The sequence below is a fragment of the Coenobita brevimanus genome, chromosome 57 (genome assembly GCF_032717465.1).
Source record: "Coenobita brevimanus isolate Jiangsu-jjx chromosome 57, ASM3271746v2, whole genome shotgun sequence".
NCBI lineage: Eukaryota > Metazoa > Arthropoda > Malacostraca > Decapoda > Coenobitidae > Coenobita > Coenobita brevimanus.
Genome location: NC_137010.1, coordinates 13,557,843 through 13,577,026, shown reverse-complemented (window position 1 = coordinate 13,577,026; position 19,184 = coordinate 13,557,843). Strand labels below are relative to the sequence as shown.

General features: G+C 38.7%; 1 protein-coding gene across 1 annotated transcript in view; it reads right to left on the bottom strand.

Moving 5' to 3' along the window:
* Positions 1 to 19,184, bottom strand: part of LOC145402098 (ATP-binding cassette sub-family C member 5-like) — a 279,936-nt gene that overhangs the window by 158,652 nt on the left and 102,100 nt on the right. Inside the window, exon 8 of the mRNA XM_080274212.1 lies at positions 16,356 to 16,511. Within this exon, the coding sequence (XP_080130338.1) occupies positions 16,356 to 16,511 (156 nt within the window). The remainder of the gene's footprint in view (positions 1 to 16,355; positions 16,512 to 19,184) is intronic.

The window sequence follows — 19,184 nt, the reverse complement described above, 5'->3', positions numbered from 1 at the left end:
TGTGGCCACCCCAAACGGGATTGAGGCGTCTGGCAATAGATAGATAGATAGATAGCTTTAAACTCATTTAAGTTTTTAAACTGGACGATCTCTTTGTCCAGGCTATTCCATAAGTCTATACTTCTGTAAGGAAAGCTATATTTCTTGATATCCTTCAAGCAGCTTGACTTTTTCAGTTTCATTCCGTGTCCTCTTGTTGCTCTCTTATCCCATACAAACAGATCTTCTATGTCAATTTTATCTACTCCCACCATGGTCCTGAACACTGCAATCATGTCTACCCTCTTTCTCCTTTCCTCTAAGGAAGGCAAATCCAGCTTTTCCAGCCTCTCTCTGTATGACAGGTCTGCCAGACTGGGGACCATCTTGGTTGCTGTTCTTTGTATTCTCTCAATCTTGTTTATATCTTTCTTTTTGTGTGGGGACCACACTACCGCTGCATATTCTAGCCTGGGGCGGATCATGGCCACTATCAATTTTTTCATCATCTCCTCATCCATATAATGAAATGCTACTCTTTTGTTAGTCAGGAGTTTATAAGTCTCTCCAACTATCTTGTTAATGTGCTTTTCTGGTGACAAACTATCTTGGACCAGCACTCCCAAATCTTTCCCTTCTCTCCTTTTTGTGATTAATTCATTACCCAACAAATAATTCAGTGATGGCCTCCTGGTACTTTTACCCATTTCCAATATTTTACATTTCTTTACATTAAATTTCATTTCCCACGTCTGGCTCCAATCATGTATCCTATCCAAATCCTCCTGCAGCATTTTACAATCTTCCTCAACCTCTACCTTCCTCAAGATCTTTACATCATCAGCAAACAGACTTGCATAACTGTGCACTCCATCTACCATATCATTTATGTAAATCGGGAACATTACTGGCGCCAACACCGAGCCTTGAGGGACTCCACTTGTTACTTCCCTCCATCCAGACATCCTATCCTTTATTACTGTCCTCCTTTGTCAGTCTCTCAAAAAGTCTCTCATCCATTCCAGAAGTTTCCCCTTCAGTCCTCCTATATATTCTAGTTTCCACATTAGTCTCTTATGAGGTACCTTGTCAAAGGCCTTCTCTAAGTCTAAGTACACACAATCCACCCAACCATCTCTCTCCTGTACCACGTCAATCGCTCTTGAGTAAAAGCTCAACAAGTTTGAAACACATGACCTTCCACTTCTGAATCCAAACTGACATTCAGCCAAAATATTCATTTCTTCTAGATATTTTATCCATCCGTCTTTCAGGATTCTCCTGCACAATTTTGCGACCATGCTGGTTAGAGACACTGGTCTATAATTCAGGGGTTCTTCCCTGTTTCCTCCCTTATAAATTGGTACCACATTTGCCCTCTTCCGTTCTTGTGGCACTTTCCCCTCTTCCACAGAACACACGATTAAATTGGGAATTTTATCTGCCAGTTGTTCTCCGCATTCCTTCAGTACCCAATTAGAAATTCCATCAGGTCCTGGGGCTTTCCTTACATCTTGAGTTCCCAGTAATTTATACACTTCCTGTACCTCCACTTTTATATCTTTTATCACTGGTACATTTCTAATCACTCCCTCCCCTTCCACAAACTCTTTTTCATTATTGAAAACCGATTGGAAACATTTATTCATTATTTCAGCTTGCATTGCTGCATCTTTATAGACCTCTCGTTTTACTTTCAGTCTGGTGATTCCTTCCTTTTGTTTCAATTTGCCATTAACTAATCTATAAAACAGTTCGGGTTCATCCTTGCATTTGTCTATTACAGTATACCTTTTTCAAAATTCCTTTGTTCTTCTCTACGTATTCTTGTGTATTCATTTCTAATTCTTTTATATTCTTCCTTTGTTCTGTTATTACCTCTCTTTCTCCAATTGTTCCACGCCTTATCTCTCTCTTTTTTTGCTATCATACACCTTCTATTAAACCACTCCTTTTTCCTGTATTCTTTCCCTCTTACTCTTGGTACAAATTTTTCCACTCCCAAATTATAGAGGTCTAGAAAGATATCCCACTTCCTCTGTATCTCTCTTGTTTCTCTGAATTTTCTCCAATCCACATTTTCAAAAAAGTTTCTCAATCTGCTTTCCCAAAGTTGTATCTTCCCTGTCTATGAAGCTCGTCTCTTGGCTCGACGTTCCATATTATCATCTGGAACTCAATGACCACATGATCACTTTTTCCTAAAGGACAGAGATATTTCAATGATTCTATTACATCGGGTTCCTTGGTAAACAGTAAATCTAACCTTGCTGGTGTGTCCTCACCTCGAAACCGTGTCTCTTCTTTGACCCACTGCATCATCACATTATTCATTATTATATTTAATAACATAGTGCCCCACGAATCCTCACCGCCTTCCAAGTACCATTCCTCCCAGTTCACCTCTTTACAGTTAAAGTCACCCACCAAAATTATATTATTGCTTTTCTCAATTATTTTTTGTAAATAGCTAGCCATATCTGACAACATCTCCTGGTATTCGTCACCATTCCATGCTCTCATCATAGGGGAACATACACTACCGCCATATCTCTCTTAACATTCTCTCCAGTTTCTAATTTCATATATATCACTTCAGCCCTGCCTTCTCCCATTTCCACGGAATCTACATTTATGTTGTTCTTCACTGCTATCATCACTCCTCCTCCCGGTTTTTCTTTTCTGTCTTTTCTCCAAAGTTTGTATTTACCATCTCCCAAATTAACATCAACATCTCGTAATTTGATCTCTACAAAGCACATGACATCAGGTTCATGTTCTCTCAAGAAATTGTTAATTTCAAGCCATGCCGATATTAAACCATCAACATTAGTATATATCACCTTCAAATTATTTTTGATGTTTTTTATACCCTCTTCTCTCCTACTCTCCGTCAGTACCACTTCCTCAACTTCTGATCTTTCACAGCCATCCCCCTTAGTTTCCTTCACTTCCATTTCCTTAAATACCACTTCCTTACTTTCATATCCATTACTGTCCAAAAAAAAGTATTACATTCTTCCTCTGTCCTCTTATCATTTTTTTCCTTTACTTCTTCCTTCAATGATTTTAAAACTTCTCTTTCTTCTTCATTCAAATCTTTTCTCATTATAATATTTTCCATCCCTGCCTCTTTGCTTAATTTCCAGGTCACTTTAAGTATATCATCTACTACATTTCCTGCTGACAACTTGACTCTCATTGGTCTTGTTTCCCCTTTCTTATAAGGCCCTATCCTCCTTACTTCTTCAATTTCTTTTACCCACTTGTCTCCTTCGGGATCAATCTTGCCTAATATTCCTCTTACCAGGTTCATGTCTTTCTCGAGTCTCACGGATCTAACCTTCTCTTCCTCCTCCCTGTTTCCATATATTATCACGCATCTGTTCCTTTCTACAGTTTCTCTCATTATTTTCTCTTTTTTCTTCAGTATTTTCACTACATTTTCTTCAAATTTTATCTTGTTCATATCTCTTTCTTCCTGGATGATTTCTCTCAAGCTGACCACTTCTTTTGTTCTTCTTCTACGTGTGCCCATTTTGCCTTATGCTCTTCCAATACACTGCTCACCTTCTCCGTTTTATTAGTACTCTCTTCTAGTTTTCTCCTCAATTCAATATTTTCATGCTTCAAATTTCTTATCTCTTCATTCGCCATCTCATTAGACTGGATCAGGCTCTGTATAGTAATCTCCGTATTCTCAGATACATCTTTTAACACTAGATTCTCCACTTTCTTTTCAAGTTCACTAATCCTCATAATCAATGTTTTAACCAGATCCATGACTTTAGTATTTCTATCAAATCCTGGAAATTCGAGTCCCTCAGTGTTTACATTTTCGGCCATGATTGCGGTTGGTTACAACTTACAGTACCAAAACAGCTGTTACCAAAAATACTACAAACATTCATGTATACTCTTGCCAATAAATCTTTAGATTTTTGGTAGTCTATATTAACTTACAGTATTTCAAACTGAAAACAAGACCATAGGAGACAGGACAAACATAATTCCTGAAAACTACTTAAGGTTTGCAGCGGTGGCTAAGCCTTGGCCTGGGTGCAGTCAAGACACGTCCGTTCGCTGTGCCCGTTCGATGGTGTGTGTGTGTGTGTGTGTGTGTGTGTGTGTATTTACCTATTTGTATTTACCTATTTGTAGTATACAGGAATTGAGCAATGCTCGTGTTGTCCTGTCTCCATATCCACATTTATCAAGTCTACCTTTACACACATGAATGTTTTTCTCATGCACCACCTCTTTGTCTAAGTCGTTTCAAATATTTAAGAATATACCTAATTGTGATATACACGGAATGTACTATGCTCGTGGGTTTCCGTCGCTGTTTCTCAGTAAGTCGAATTTAACCTTAAACTCGTTTAAGTTTTTAGACTGGACGATCTCTTTGTCCAGGCTATTCCATAAGTCTATACTTCTGTAAGGAAAGCTATATTTCTTGATATCCTTCAAGCAGCTTGACTTTTTCAATTTCATTCCATGTCCTCTTGTTGCTCTCTTATCCCATACAAACAGATCTTCTTTGTCAATTTTATCTACTCCCACCATGGTCCTGAACACCGCAATCATGTCTCCCCTCTTTCTCCTTTCCTCTAACGAAGGCAAATCCAGTTTTTCCAGCCTCTCTCTGTATGACAGGTCTGTCAGACTGGGGACCATCTTGGTTGCTGTTCTTTGTATTCTCTCAATCTTGTTTATATCTTTCTTTTTGTGTGGGGACCACACTACCGCTGCATATTCTAACCTGGGGCGGATCATGGCCACTATCAATTTTTTCATCATTTCCTCATCCATATAATGAAATGCTACTCTTATGTTAGTCAAGAGCTTATAAGTCTCTCCAACTATCTTGTTAATGTGCTTTTCTGGTGACAAACTATCTTGGACCAGCACTCCCAAATCTTTCTCTTCTCTCCTTTTTGTGATTAATTCATTACCCAAAAAATAATTCAGTGATGGTCTCCTGGTACTTTTACCCATTTCCAATATTTTACATTTCTTTACATTAAATTTCATTTCCCACGTCCGGCTCCAATTGTGTATCCTATCCAAATCCTCCTGCAGTATTTTACAATCCTCCTCAACCTTTATCTTCCTCAAGATCTTTACATCATCAGCAAACAGACTCCCATAACTGTTCACTTCATCTACCATATCATTTACGTAAATCAGGAACATTACTGGCGCCAACACTGAGCCTTGAGGGACTCCACTTGTTACTTCCCTCTATCCAGACATCCTATCCTTTATTACTGTCCTCATTTGTCTGTCTCTCAAAAAGTCTCTCATCCATTCCAGAAGTTTCCCCTTTAGTCCTCCTATATATTCTAGTTTCCACATTAGTCTCTTATGAGGTACCTTGTCAAAGGCCTTCTCTAAGTCTAAGTACACACAATCCACCCAACCATCTCTCTCCTGTACCACATCAATCGCTCTTGGGTAAAAGCTCAACAAGTTTGAAACACATGACCTTCCACTTCTGAATCCAAACTGACATTCAGCCAAAATATTCATCTCTTCCAGATATTTTATCCATCTGTCTTTCAGGATTCTCTCACACAATTTTGCGACCATGCTGGTTAGAGACACTGGTCTATAATTCAGGGGTTCTTCCCTGTTTCCTCCCTTGTAAATTGGTACCACATTTGCCCTCTTCCATTCTTTTGGCACTTTCCCCTCTTCCAGTGAGCATACAATTAAGCTGTGAATTTTATCCGCCAGTTGTTCTCTGCATTCCTTCAGTACCCAATTAGAAATTCCATCAGGTCCTGGGGCTTTCCTTACATCTTGAGTTTCCAGTAATTTATACACTTCCTGCACCTCCACTTTTATATCTTTCATCACCGGAACATTTCTAATCACTCCCTCCCCTTCCACAAGCTCCTTTTCTTTAGTGAAAACTGACTGGAAACGTTTGTTCATTATTTCTGCTTGCATTGCCGCATCCTTAAAGACCTCTCCATCTACTTTCAGCTTGGTGATTCCTTCCTTTTGTTTCAGTTTGCCATTAACAAATCTATAAAACAGTTTGGGTTCATCCTTGCATTTGTCAATTATACCTTTTTCAAAATTCCTTTCTTCTTCCCTACGTATTCTTGTGTATTCGTTTCTTGTTCTTTTATATTCTTCCTTTGTTCTGTCGTTACCTCTCTTTCTCCAGTTGTTCCACGCCTTATCTCTCTCTTTTTTTGCTATCATACACCTTCTATTAAACCACTCCTTTTTCCTGTTTTCTTTCCCTCTTACTCTTGGTACAAATTTTTCCACTCCCAAATTATAGAGGTCTAGAAAGATATCCCACTTCCTCTGTATCTCTCTTGTTTCTCTGAATTTTCTCCAATCCGCATTTTCAAAAAAGTTTCTCAATCCTGTAAACTTTGCTTTGCCAAAGTTGTATCTTCCCTGTCTATGAAGCTCGTCTCTTGGCTCGACGTTTCCTATTAACATCTGGAACTCAATGACCACGTGATCACTTTTTCCCAAAGGACAGAGATATTCCAATGATTCTATTACATCGGGTTCTTTGGTGAACAGTAAATCTAACCTTGCTGGTGTGTCCTCACCTCGAAACCGTGTCTCTTCTTTGACCCACTGCGTCATCACATTATTCATTATTATATTTAATAACATAGTACCCCACGAATCCTCGCCGCCTCCCGAGTACCATTCCTCCCAGTTCACCTCTTTACAATTAAAGTCACCCACCAAAATTATATTATTGCTTTTCTCAATTATTTTTTGCAAGTAGCAAGCCATATCTGACAACATCTCATGGTATTCGTCATCCTTCCATGCTCTCGTCTTTGGGGGAACATACACTACCGCCATATCTCTCTTAACATTCTCTCCAGTTTCTAATTTCATATATATCACTTCAGCCCTGCCTTCTCCCATTTCCACAGTATCTACATTTATGTTGTTCTTCACTGCTATCATCACTCCTCCTCCCTTTTTTCTTTCCTGTCTTTTCTCCACAGTTTGTATTTACCATCTCCCAAATGAACATCAATATCTTCTCTTAATTTGGTCTCTACAAGGCACATGACATCAGGTTCATGTTCTCTCAAGAAATCATTAATTTCGATCCTTGTCGATATGAAACCATCAACATTAGTATATATCACCTTCAAATTATTTTTGACATTATTAATACCCTCTTCTCTCCTACTCTCTGTCCGTATCACTTCTTCAACTTCTGATCTTTCACAACCATCCCCCCTAGTTTCCTTCACTTCTATTTCCTTAAATACCATTTCCTTACTTTCATATCCAATACTCTCCAAAAAAAAGTATTACATTCTTCCTCTGTCCTCTTATCATTTTTTTCCTTTACTTCTTCCTTTAATGATTTTAAAACTTCTCTTTCTTCTTCATTCAGATCTTTTTTTATTATAATATTTTCCATCCCCGCCTCTTTGCTTAATTTCCAGGTCACTTTAAGTATCTCATTTATTACACTTTCTGATGTAAACTTGACTCTCATTGGTCTTGTTTCCCCTTTCTTATAAGGCCCTATCCTCCTTACTTCCTCAATTTCTTTTACCCACTTGTCTCCTTCGGGGTCAATCTTGCCTAATATTCCTCTCACCATGTTCGTGTCTTTCTCGAGTCTTGCGAACCTAACCTTTTCTTCCTCTTCCCTGTTTCCAAATACTACCACACATCTGTTCCTTTCTACAGTTTCTCTCACTATTTTCTCTTTTTTCTTCAGTATTTTCACAACATTTTCTTCCATTTCTTTCTTGTTCATTTCCCTTTCTTCCTGGATGATCTCTCTTAAGCTGACCACTTCTTTCTGTTCTTCTTCTACGTGTGCCCACTTTGCCTTGTGTTCTTCTAGTACATTACTCACCTTCTCCGTTTTATTAGTACTCTCTTCAAGTTTCCTCCTCAGTTCAACATTCTCCCTCTTCAAATTCTTAATCTCTTCATTGGCTGTTTCGTTGGACTGGATTAGACTCTGTATGGTGGTTTCCGTATTTCCTGACACATCCTTTATCACTAGATTCTCTACTTTTTTTTCGAGTTCACTAATCCTCATAATTAATGTTTTCACCAGGTCCATGACATTAGTATTAGCATCAAATCCTTGAAATTCCATTCCCTCATTGTTTACATTTTCGGCCATCTTTAACGTACCGGTAAAGTACCTAAACAGCTGTTACCGAATAAGCCACAAACATTCATGTATACTATTGCCAACAAATCTTTACAATTTTGGTAGTCTACCAATTTTCATTATTTTAAATTTAAAGAAAGACCCTAGGAGACAGGACAGACAAAATTCCTGAAACTACTCAAGGTTAGGAGCGATGCCTGGGACGACCTCTCTCTCCGGCTGCTCGTGTGTGTGTGTGTGTGTGTTCTTACCTAATTGTTCTTACCTAATTGTATCTTTACGGGAATGAGTCAAGCTCGTACTGTCCCGTGTCTTCAACCATATTTATCATACATATCCTTAAATTTGTGAATTGTTTTGGCACACACTATTTCATTCGGTAGTGCATTCCATTGATCAATTGCTCTGTTTGGGAAACTGAATTTCCTTATGTCTTTATCACCTCTCTTCTTATGCAGTTTTTTGCAATGTCCTCTTGCTGATGCTTCTCCATATGTTAAGTAATCATTTATGTCTATTTTCTCCTTTCCTGATATGCATTTATATAGCATTATCATGTCACCTCTTTTCCTTCTCTCCTGTAGTGTTGGTAGATTCAGTTTATTTAGTCTTTCTTCATAGCTTAGGTCCCTTAAGCTTGGTATCCATCTTATAGCGGCCCTTTGAACTTTTTCAATCTTGTCTATATGCTTTTTGAGATGAGGACTCCAGACTACTGATGCATATTCCAGGGTTGGTCTAATGAATGATGTTATTATCCTTCTTAGCATGTCTTCATTTATGTATGTGAATGCTATTCTCATATGTGCAAGCAGTGTATACATGTTCCGTACCTTCTCGCTGATGTGGTCAGCCGGAGATAGTCTGTTATTGATAATCACACCTAGGTCTTTCTCTCTTTCTGATGTGTATAGGGTTTTATTTCCTAACTTATAATCCCAATCAGGTCTTTTTCCACTTTTACCAAACTTGATTACATGACACTTGTCCACACTGAATTCCATTTGCCATGTACTACTCCATTCATGAAGTTTATTTAATTCTTCTTGTAGCTCTTTACAAGAGTCTGTGCTAGTAATTCTCCTTTGTATTTTTGCATCATCTGCAAACATATTCAGATAGCTCTCATTTCCAGCGTTACTGTTTATATCATTTATATACACTAAAAACATGATTGGTGCCAGCACTGAACCCTGTGGTACTCCACTAGTCACTTCATTCCATGATGAGTAGTTTCCTCTTAGTACTGTCCTCATTTCTCTTTTTTATGAGAAAGTCTTGCATCCAACAAAACAGTTTGCCTCGAATTCCTCCTTGATGGTACAGTTTCCATAAAAGTCTTTGGTGTGGTACTGTGTCAAAAGCTTTCTTGAAATCTAAATAGATACTGTCCACCCATCCTTCCCTTTCCTGTATTGTGTTTGTTACTCTGTCATAGTAGCTCAACAGATTAGTAACACATGATTTTCCTTTTCTGAAACCAAACTGTCTTTCTGTTATCATACTGTGTTCTTCTAGATGATTTACCCAAGCTTTTCTTTTAAGTTTTTCTAATACCTTGCTTACAACACTGGTCAGTGATACTGGTCGGTAGTTGAGTGGATTTTGTCTATTTCCTTTCTTGAATAAGGGGACAATATTTGCTTTTTTCCAAATATCAGGTAGTTTACCTTGACTCAAGGACTTCTTGAAAATTAAAAATAATGGTTTACTTAACTCCTTTGCACATTCTCGTAATACCCAACATGAAATTTCATCAGGACCACTTGCTTTTCCTCTGTCTAATCTACTTAACTCCTCCTGTATTACTTTTTCTGCTATTTGTATATCTGGTAGTATGTGTGGACAGGCGTGTTCCACATAGTCCCTCTCAAAATTTTTTTCTTCTGTAAAAACTAATTGGAAATTCTTATTTAGTGCTTCACAAATATCTTTCTCTTGTGTAAAAGTGATTCCCTCGTCCGTAATGGATTGTATTATATCTTTTACTTTAGTTTTGCTTCTGATACAGCTGTAAAACAGCTTTCGTTGATCACTACTTTTATTTATTATATCCTCCTCAAACTGTTTTTGGGCTTCTCTCCTTATTCTTGTATAGTCGTTTCTTGCCTGTTTGTAATTATTATACGCCCTTTCACTATTGTGTCTTCTGTATCTATTCCACAACAAATCTCTTCTTTCTTTTGATTTTTTACATTCTGTATTGAACCATTTCTGTATTTTCTTATCTGCTTCTTTGTGCTGTGGGATGTACTTCTGGACTCCTATTTCATAAAATTCACAATATTTTTTATATACAGCACTTAAGCAACGTTGGGTCTGGTTAGTAGTTGGATGGGTGACCGCCTGGAAACACCAGATGCTGTTGGCATAACGTTCTCCTTACATGTTAAGTGGGGTTGGTGGAGGATTGGTGCCCCTCCCTGTAAAACAATTAACTCTGAGCCCTTGACCACCCCGTTTGGGATACATGGCGTCTGGCAATGAATGAATTTAAATCATGTCCTCTAAGCTCATTTTCCCAATCAACTTCTAAGAAATACTTCTTTAGGTCTTGATAATTTCCCTTTTTATAGTTTAGGCTCTTTTTGTAACTATCACTGCTGTTTATTATGTCATATGCTATCCTGAAGTTATAATTTAGTACTGCATGATCGCTTTTGCCAAGTGGAGGGTGATATATTAAACTGTCAATATCATTTTCTTGCCTTGTAAATATTAGATCTAGCACTGAAGGTACATCAAGTCCTCTTTTTCTGGTGGTTTCCCTCACATGATGCGTTAAGAAAAACTCTTGTACGAGATCCAGGAGCTTTTGATCCCAACAGCTTTCTTGGCTATTTATATCTAGAGTATTCCAATTTATATTTGTATTGAAGTCCCCAGTTAGTATAATTCTTTCCGATTTCTCTTCCATTTTATGTAGCAATGATCTTACACTCTGAATTGTACTCTCTGCCAGGTCCTCATATTCGTCTCTTTCCCATGTGTTTGATCTGGGTGGCATGTACAAATTGGCTACAATTACTTTACCTTCAGATGTGTCGATCTCTACTGCAATCAGTTCTACTTGTGATGGTATATCTAGTTTTATTTCCTTGACTTTTAGATTTTTCTTAGTTAATATTATAATTCCTCCTCCTTTTTTTAAATATCTGACTCTTCTCCATATATTGTATTCTTCTAAGTTTAGTATGTCATTTGATATCCTTGGTATTAATTTTGTTTCAGTTAGGCATATTATTTGTGGTTCATTTTCTCTGACATAATCATTCATCTCTAGTAATTTAGATACCATTCCATCCACATTTGAGTACATCAACTTTATCATCTTGTTTATATACTTGTCATGACATGGTTCTACTACCTTCCTCCTTTTTCTTCCATCCTGTTTATGTACCACTTTCGTACCTGCAATCCTATTACTTTGTAAAATTTCTTCTTCTCCTCTTCTGATCTTCCCTCATTTTTTGCTATTGCTTCCTCCCTTTTCTCTTTCAGTAATTCCAGTTCCTCTTGTGTTAGGCATCTTTTTATCCATACATTTTTGAACTCCTCTTTTTCCTTAAGATTCTTTGCATTTTTTAGTATCTCTTCCACAGTGTTTACACTCTGGAAAGTCACCTTTAGAGGTCTTGTCTTGCTTTTCTCGTATTTCCCTAACCTTTTGTGTTCCTCTATGTCTTTACTACAGATTTCCTCTGATACTTCTTTCAGTAAGCTCATTACATTTGCCATCTCCTTTTTGTCTCTTGTGATCTTGTTTTTAACTTCATCCTCTTCTATACCAGTGATTACTATTGATTTGTTTATCTCTACTGAATCTCTGACTAACTTTGGATTATTTTGGATTATTCTTTTCACCTCCTTTTTAATGCTTTTTTCCTCCACCCTTGTTTCTAAGTCTTTCTTTACTTTCACCATTTCAGCATACATGGTTTCTACATCATTTTTGTAGCTTTGCACAGCTTCATTTACTTGTGTTATCTTCTCAATATCACTGCTCTGGTCAATAAGACTGCTAACTTGCCTAACTGTCTCTGTGTCATTTTTGAACTCTTCCATAACACTCTCGTGATTGACTACTGTACTTGCCATTTCACTCTTTTCTTCCTAAGTGTACTCAATTCCACGGTTAGTTCACTGATGGTTGTGTCTTTCTTATTGGCCTCCCTTCCTAATTTTTCTATTTCTTCCTTTTGCAAGTGCATCTGCTTCTTTATTTCATCAATTTCATTTTTGAAAGCCATTTCTAGTTTGTTTACACGTTCAACCAGTCTATTGTGGGTCTCTACTTCAACCAGTTCTTGGTAGAAATCATCATTTTGCTTTTTACCTTTATCCTTTTTCTTTTCCAAATTTGTTTTACTGAAGTATGTATCCATTTTGTAATACTTAAAGTGCAAAGCATATACTTACAATCTCTGTCTTGTTGTAGTCTAAACAAACCTGAGAGATGACTCAGCGTATTCTTTCGTCTTGGTTCTATTTCCTGTTTTTACAAGTCTTGTTGAAACTTATTATTTTTTTCCTTTTTATAATGAACAATCATTTAGTCTAACCTGGTACTGAGCTTGACTCATACAAAGATACTATTTAGGTAATGCCACTGGCCGTGATGATTTGGTACGGAGCGCCGGTGTCACACGTCCGCCTAGATTGAATCCGTGTGTGTGTGTGTGTGTGTGTGTGTGTGTGTGTGTGTGTGTGTGTGTGTGTGTGTGTGTGTGAGCGAAGTGAATGAATGAATGAGTGAAGTGAATGAGTGAGCGAAGTGAATGAGTGAGTGAGTGAGTAAAAGAAAGCGTGAGTATGAGAATGAATAACAGAGTAAGTGAGTGAGATGGGGTGGAGAGGGTAGTAGTTCTTTCTCTCCATCCCCCCACCGTACCCCACCCCTGCTTGTCTCCCTCCCCTCCCCCCTTTCCCTCCCTCACCTCCACTTGTCTCCCTAGCTCCCCTTTCCCTCCCCCACCTCTGTTTGTCTCCCTCCCTGTCCCCCCACCCACCCCCATCTTCATCTTAGTTAACTGCCTGTGAGCTTTCATTTGCCCTCAACCACACCTCCCATTGCCTTACCTTACTGCATGTGATGTTTAATGTCTTAATAGCTGATGCAATCCATGCTCTGTCTGTCACCTGCCATGTTGTGTGATTTCCAACAGTAATTTTATGCCTTGTGCCGCATTCCGTCTATCAATGGCCACGTAATATGACTTTGAAACATAAATTGGGGCCTACGGCTGCATTATGTCTAGCATCACTGCGTAGTCAGGTCCTGTAAAATAATTAGCAGCTTCGTCCAACCACGTTATATCTATTTTTTCCATGCTGTGACATTTTTTGGACACAAAATGGCACCTCCTGTGTTATGTGAGTTTCGTGCCATAGCATCGCGCGTCATGCGAGCACTTGCTGTACTATTACTACTATTGTATCATTCCCTTGTCAATTCCTGAACATCCTCAACTTCATTTTCTCACAGATTCTTCATTCAGCCCTTCATAATAAATACTGTACAAGTAAACAGGCTAATTTACAGTATAAAGTAATACCTGTATTCACAAGACAATAACCTCTTGAGCATGAGACATCTCTCCATAGTAGTATAACATTATCTTGCTGATTAATATTCAAAGGACACTATCATACAGAAAGGCAAAAATCCTATCAGCCCAAGGTCATCTATTTTCATTACATTCTTCCCACCGACAGATCATTAACCCGCCACATCCCGCTGATGTATGGATACATCACCACGTTTTGTCAAGGTGACACCTGTTGACGTATCCATACATTTTGAAAGTGCGAGGTCCATCATTTGCACATTTGTCAAATTTCACGCATGATTTTTGGTATGTATACACAGGACACCTTCCTCTACCCATCACCAGGCAGGGACACTGTCTTACCCTGCGTGACCTCCCCCTCTTCCCACATGCCATTGTCTTGGCAACTCACCTGTTACCAGTGACCTCGCCAGTAAAGACAAGTCGCGCCACAGTAAATAATTCAAGGTGGGAGTGATTCCCCAATCGATGACAATGTGGAGGACAAAGATTATGTGGCGCCTAAGGAAGAAACGAGCAGAAGTGACGAGGAGGTAACGTTGCCAAGGAAGGTGCAGTATGTTGATGTGTTCAGTGAGTGAAGCAACGCTTATATCACCTATATTATTGCGTGAAAACCAATATATTCTTGTACTACATATAAATTCGTACCAAATGAACATATATCTATCTATTCTACGTGGTTTGCAATAGTTACCGCTACATAGAAAACGCGACACTTACAGTGCAGTTCCAGAGAACACAGTACCAGGTGTTTAAAGAGTCACCTGTTTAGACCACTTCTAAGCTCGGGTGAGCACTTTTGGGGGCATTTTCCAATGTTTCTCATAAAAAGTTTTTTTTTTTTTTTTTTTTTTTTAAATCTGCCGGGACTGGGGGGGGGGGTGAAAAATCGGTTGGGATGTGGCGGGTCAAATTCAACTTCAGGAAGATATTCATGGTGAAAGGGAGTGGAGGGGTTAATGAAAGGCTCTATCTAACCCTTCAAGTTCAATAAGCTTTCTCCCGTTAAATAAAAGAACCCGGGGACAACAAGAATCAAATAAATAATACAGCACCTGACTAAAGGAGTTGATGATTGCCATTATTAACTCCTTCAGTATGAGAGGTTTTGTGCAAATAAGACAAAATCATATTGCAGTAGCCAGAAGAAAAAGACATCACACACAACATGTATTATTACATGCTGACACTAGAGTATGGTAGGGGTACAGGGTAATGAAAGAATCTATCTATCTATCTATAGCCAGACGCCATTATCCCATGAAGGGCGGCCGCTTGTCTCTGAGTTAGTTGTTTTCCAGGGAAAGGCACTAAACCTCCACCAACCCACTTGTTGACACGTAGGAAACACATATGGGATGGTTTTATAGTTACTACCCAGCACTGTAAATGGTTTCCTGACTTACAGGAAACCATTAGGCTTGACACTCGATGTAAAGCCACCTGAAAAAGAAAGAAGAGTAATAAAAAGTGACAAGAAAGATGGGGGTAATAGGAAGAGAGGAGGGTAGACGCAGAAAAAGAATAATTAAGGTGAGGGAAGAACTTAGCAGCACTACATTAAGTGAGCGGGTGATGGTCCCCACCATCTACCACCAATGGCTCAAATTAACTCATTCCCCATTGTTGCTGCACTTGGCTATTCTATTCAAACAATCCGCAGACAATTTTACACGGGTGAGATGAAAGCCGAGCAGAGGGGAAAACATAATATTGAGTACTGTAATCTCTTCACTACCACTGCTGCATCTAGAATTTTATTTAAGCTACCAGAAGATTATTTTATTAAGCTAAGAAAAAATCCAATAGTTTTAACTACTGCAGCTCACAAATATGTTATTTCAATCTCATCACATGTTTTATATTTCATCAATTAAATGGCCACAAAATAGCTGCATTAAAGTTTGGAATTAAGAACCTCTAGCATTTATTGTTGATTAACCCCAGTCTGTTTGTAGCTGATCAACCCCAATCTGTTTGGCTGAGCTGATCTACCAATGACAGGTGAGCAACTGCCCTTTCTGGGCCATTTTGTACAGCAAACTAATGTTCCCTTGCAATGGGAAAAGTGTTCATGGATGGATGCCTCATTTGCATCTTTCCCCCAAGTTAACAGGGGCACCATAGCAGGCTCCACTTCACCCCATAATTTGGTTATACAGTTACCATCCAGGGTTGTAAATGGTTTCCTGGGTTACAGAAAACCATTAGGCTTGACATCTAAAGTGTAAAAGAAGAATAGTAAAAAGCGACAGGAAGGAAAGGGAAAAGTAGGAAGAAAGGAGGGTAGATACAGCCAACAAGCAGTTACTGAGGGCTACATGAAACCTACCAAGTCAGAAATCTCTCTCTCTCTAGAGGCATCCCCTCCCAGATCTTCTGGTAACAGCAAGAATAAAGTACAAAATATGTCACAATAACTGTAATTCTTGTTGGTGTGGATCCAGGCTGATCTAGATATGAATCCAGCACTGGAGATGGAAGCTGCCCTTCTCCTAACATCCTGCAGATGGTCAAGAAGAAAGTTGAGGGACATCTGCATTATCACCATTAGACTGACATCATTGTGTGAAATTGTCCTTTTCCAGCACCATATCATCATGGTGAAGGGGTTAAGCATCAAGCAACAAAACATAAATGAAAAGAACAATGACATTCCCACTCACAGGTTATAAAGACACAGGATAAGCAAGCTTCAAACAGACGCTCCATGTCGTTATTGCAGAAATTGATGACCTGTGCTGAAAGGCGCTCCCCACCAGTCTTCAGCCGCAGCACCTTCTTATATATCATGGCTTGCAGCGCTCCCGTGATTCGTGTGGCTGTGGAGATATATACACCCACTGAGTGAAGGTCTGAATGAATATATTCACCCACTGTCTGCTGTCTGTGTGTGTGTGTGTGTGTGTGTGTGTGTGTGTGTGTGTGTGTGTGTGTGTGTGTATTTACCAATTTGTATTTACCTACTTGTAGTATACAGGAATTGAACGATGCTCGTGTTGTCCTGTCTCCATATCCATATTTATCTAGTTTACTTTTACACACATGAATGTTTTTAACCTACATCACCACTTTGTCTAAGTAATTCCAAATACTTATGTATTTACCCAATATACCTAATTGAGATACACACGAAATATGCTATGCTCGTGGGTTCCCATTACTGTTTCTCAGTGAGTCAAATTTAGCTTTAAACTCATTTAAGTTTTTAGACTGGATGATCTCTTTGTCCAGACTATTCCATAAGTCTATACTTCTGTAAGGAAAGCTATATTTCTTGATATCCTTCAAGCAGCTTGACTTTTTCAATTTCATTCCGTGTCCTCTTGTTGCTCTCTTATCCCACAAAAACAGATCTTCTCGGTCAATTTTATCTACTCCCACCATGGTCCTGAACACTGCAATCATGTCTCCCCTCTTTCTCCTTTCCTCTAAGGAAGGCAAATCCAGCTTTTCCAGCCTCTCTCTGTAAGACAGATCTGCCAGACTGGGGACCATTTTGGTTGCTGTTCTTTGTATTCTCTCAATCTTTTTTATATCTTTCTTTTTGTGTGGGGATCACACTACCACTGCATATTCTAACCTGGGGTGGATCATAGCCACTATCAATTTTTTCATCATCTCCTCATCCATACTGTATAATGAAATGCTACTCTTATGTTAGTCAGGAGTTTATAAATCTCTCTAACAATCTTATTAATGTGCTTCTCAGGTGACAAACTATCTTGGACCAGCACTCCTAGGTCTTTTTCTTCTCTCATTTTAGTGATTAATTCATTACCCAACAAATAATTCAGTGATGGCCTCCTGGTACTTTTACCCATTTCCAATATTTTACATTTCTTTACATTGAATTTCATTTCCCACAACCGGCTCCAATCATGTATCCTATCCAGATCCTCCTGCAGCATTATACAATCCTCCTCAACCTCTACCTTTCTCAAGATCTTTACATCATCAGCAAACAGACTTGCATAACTGTTCACTCTATCTACCATATCATTTACATAAATCAGGAACATTACTGGCGCCAACACCGAGCCTTGGGGGACTCCACTTGTTACTTCCCTCCATCCAGACATCCTATCCTTTATTACTGTCCTCAATTGTCTGTCTCTCAAAAAGTCTCTCATCCATTCCAGAAGTTTCCCCTTCAGTCCTCCTATATATTCTTGTTTCCACATTAGTCTCTTATGAGGTACCTTGTCAAAGGCCTTCTCTAAGTACACACAATCCACCCAACCATCTCTCTCCTGTACCACGTCAATCGCTCTTGAGTAAAAGCTCAACAAGTTAGAAACACATGACCTTCCACTTCTGAATCCAAATTGACATTCAGCCAAAATATTCATCTCTTCTAGATATTTTATCCATCTGTCTTTCAGGATTCTCTCACACAATTTTGCGACCATGTTGGTTAGAGACACTGGTCTATAATTCAGGGGTTCTTCCCTGTTTCCTCCCTTATAAATTGGTACCACATTTGCCCTCTTCCATTCTTGAGGCACCTTCCCCTCTTCCAGAGAACACATGATTAAACTGTGAATTTTATCTGCCAGTTGTTCTCTGCATTCCTTTAGTACCCAATTAGAAATTCCATCAGGTCCTTGGGCTTTCCTTACATCTTGAGTTTCCAATAATTTGTACACTTCCTGTACCTCCACTTTTATATCACCGGTACATTTCTAGTCACTCCCTCCCCTTCCACAAACTCTTTTTCATTAGTGAAAACTGATTGGAAACATTTGTTCATTATTTCAGCTTGCATTGCTGCATCTTTATAGACCTCTCCTTCTACTTTCAATTTAGTGATTCCTTCCCTTTGTTTCAATTTGCCATTAACAAATCTATAAAACAGTTTGGGTTCATCCATGGATTTGTCTATTATACCTTTTTCAAAATTCCTTTCTTCTTCTCTATGTATTCTTGTGTAATCATTTCTAGTTCTTTTATATTCTTCCTTTGTTCTGGTGTTGCCCCACTTTCTCCAGTTGTTCCACACCTTATCTCTTTCTTTTTTTGCTATCATACACCTTCTATTAAAAAGCTCCTTTTTCCTGTTTTCTTTCCCTCTTACTCTTGGTACAAATTTTTCCACTCTCACATTGTAGAGGTCTAGAAAGATATCCCACTTCCTTTGTATCTCTCTTGTTTCTCTGAATTTTCTCCAATCTGCATTTTTAAAAAAGTTTCCCAGTCCTGTGAAATTAGCTTTCCCAAAGTTGTATCTTCCCTGTCTATGAAGCTCGTCTCTTGGCTCAACGTTCCCTATTATCATCTGGAACTCAATGACATGATCACTTTTTTCAATAGGACAGAAATATTTCAATGATTCTAATACATCGGGTTCTTTGGTGAACAGTAAATCTAACCCTACTGATGTGTCCTCACCTCGAAACCGTGTCTCTTCTTTGACCCATTGCGTCATCACATTATTCATTATTATACTTAATAACATAGTGCCCCATGAATCCTCGCCGCCTCCCGAGTACCAT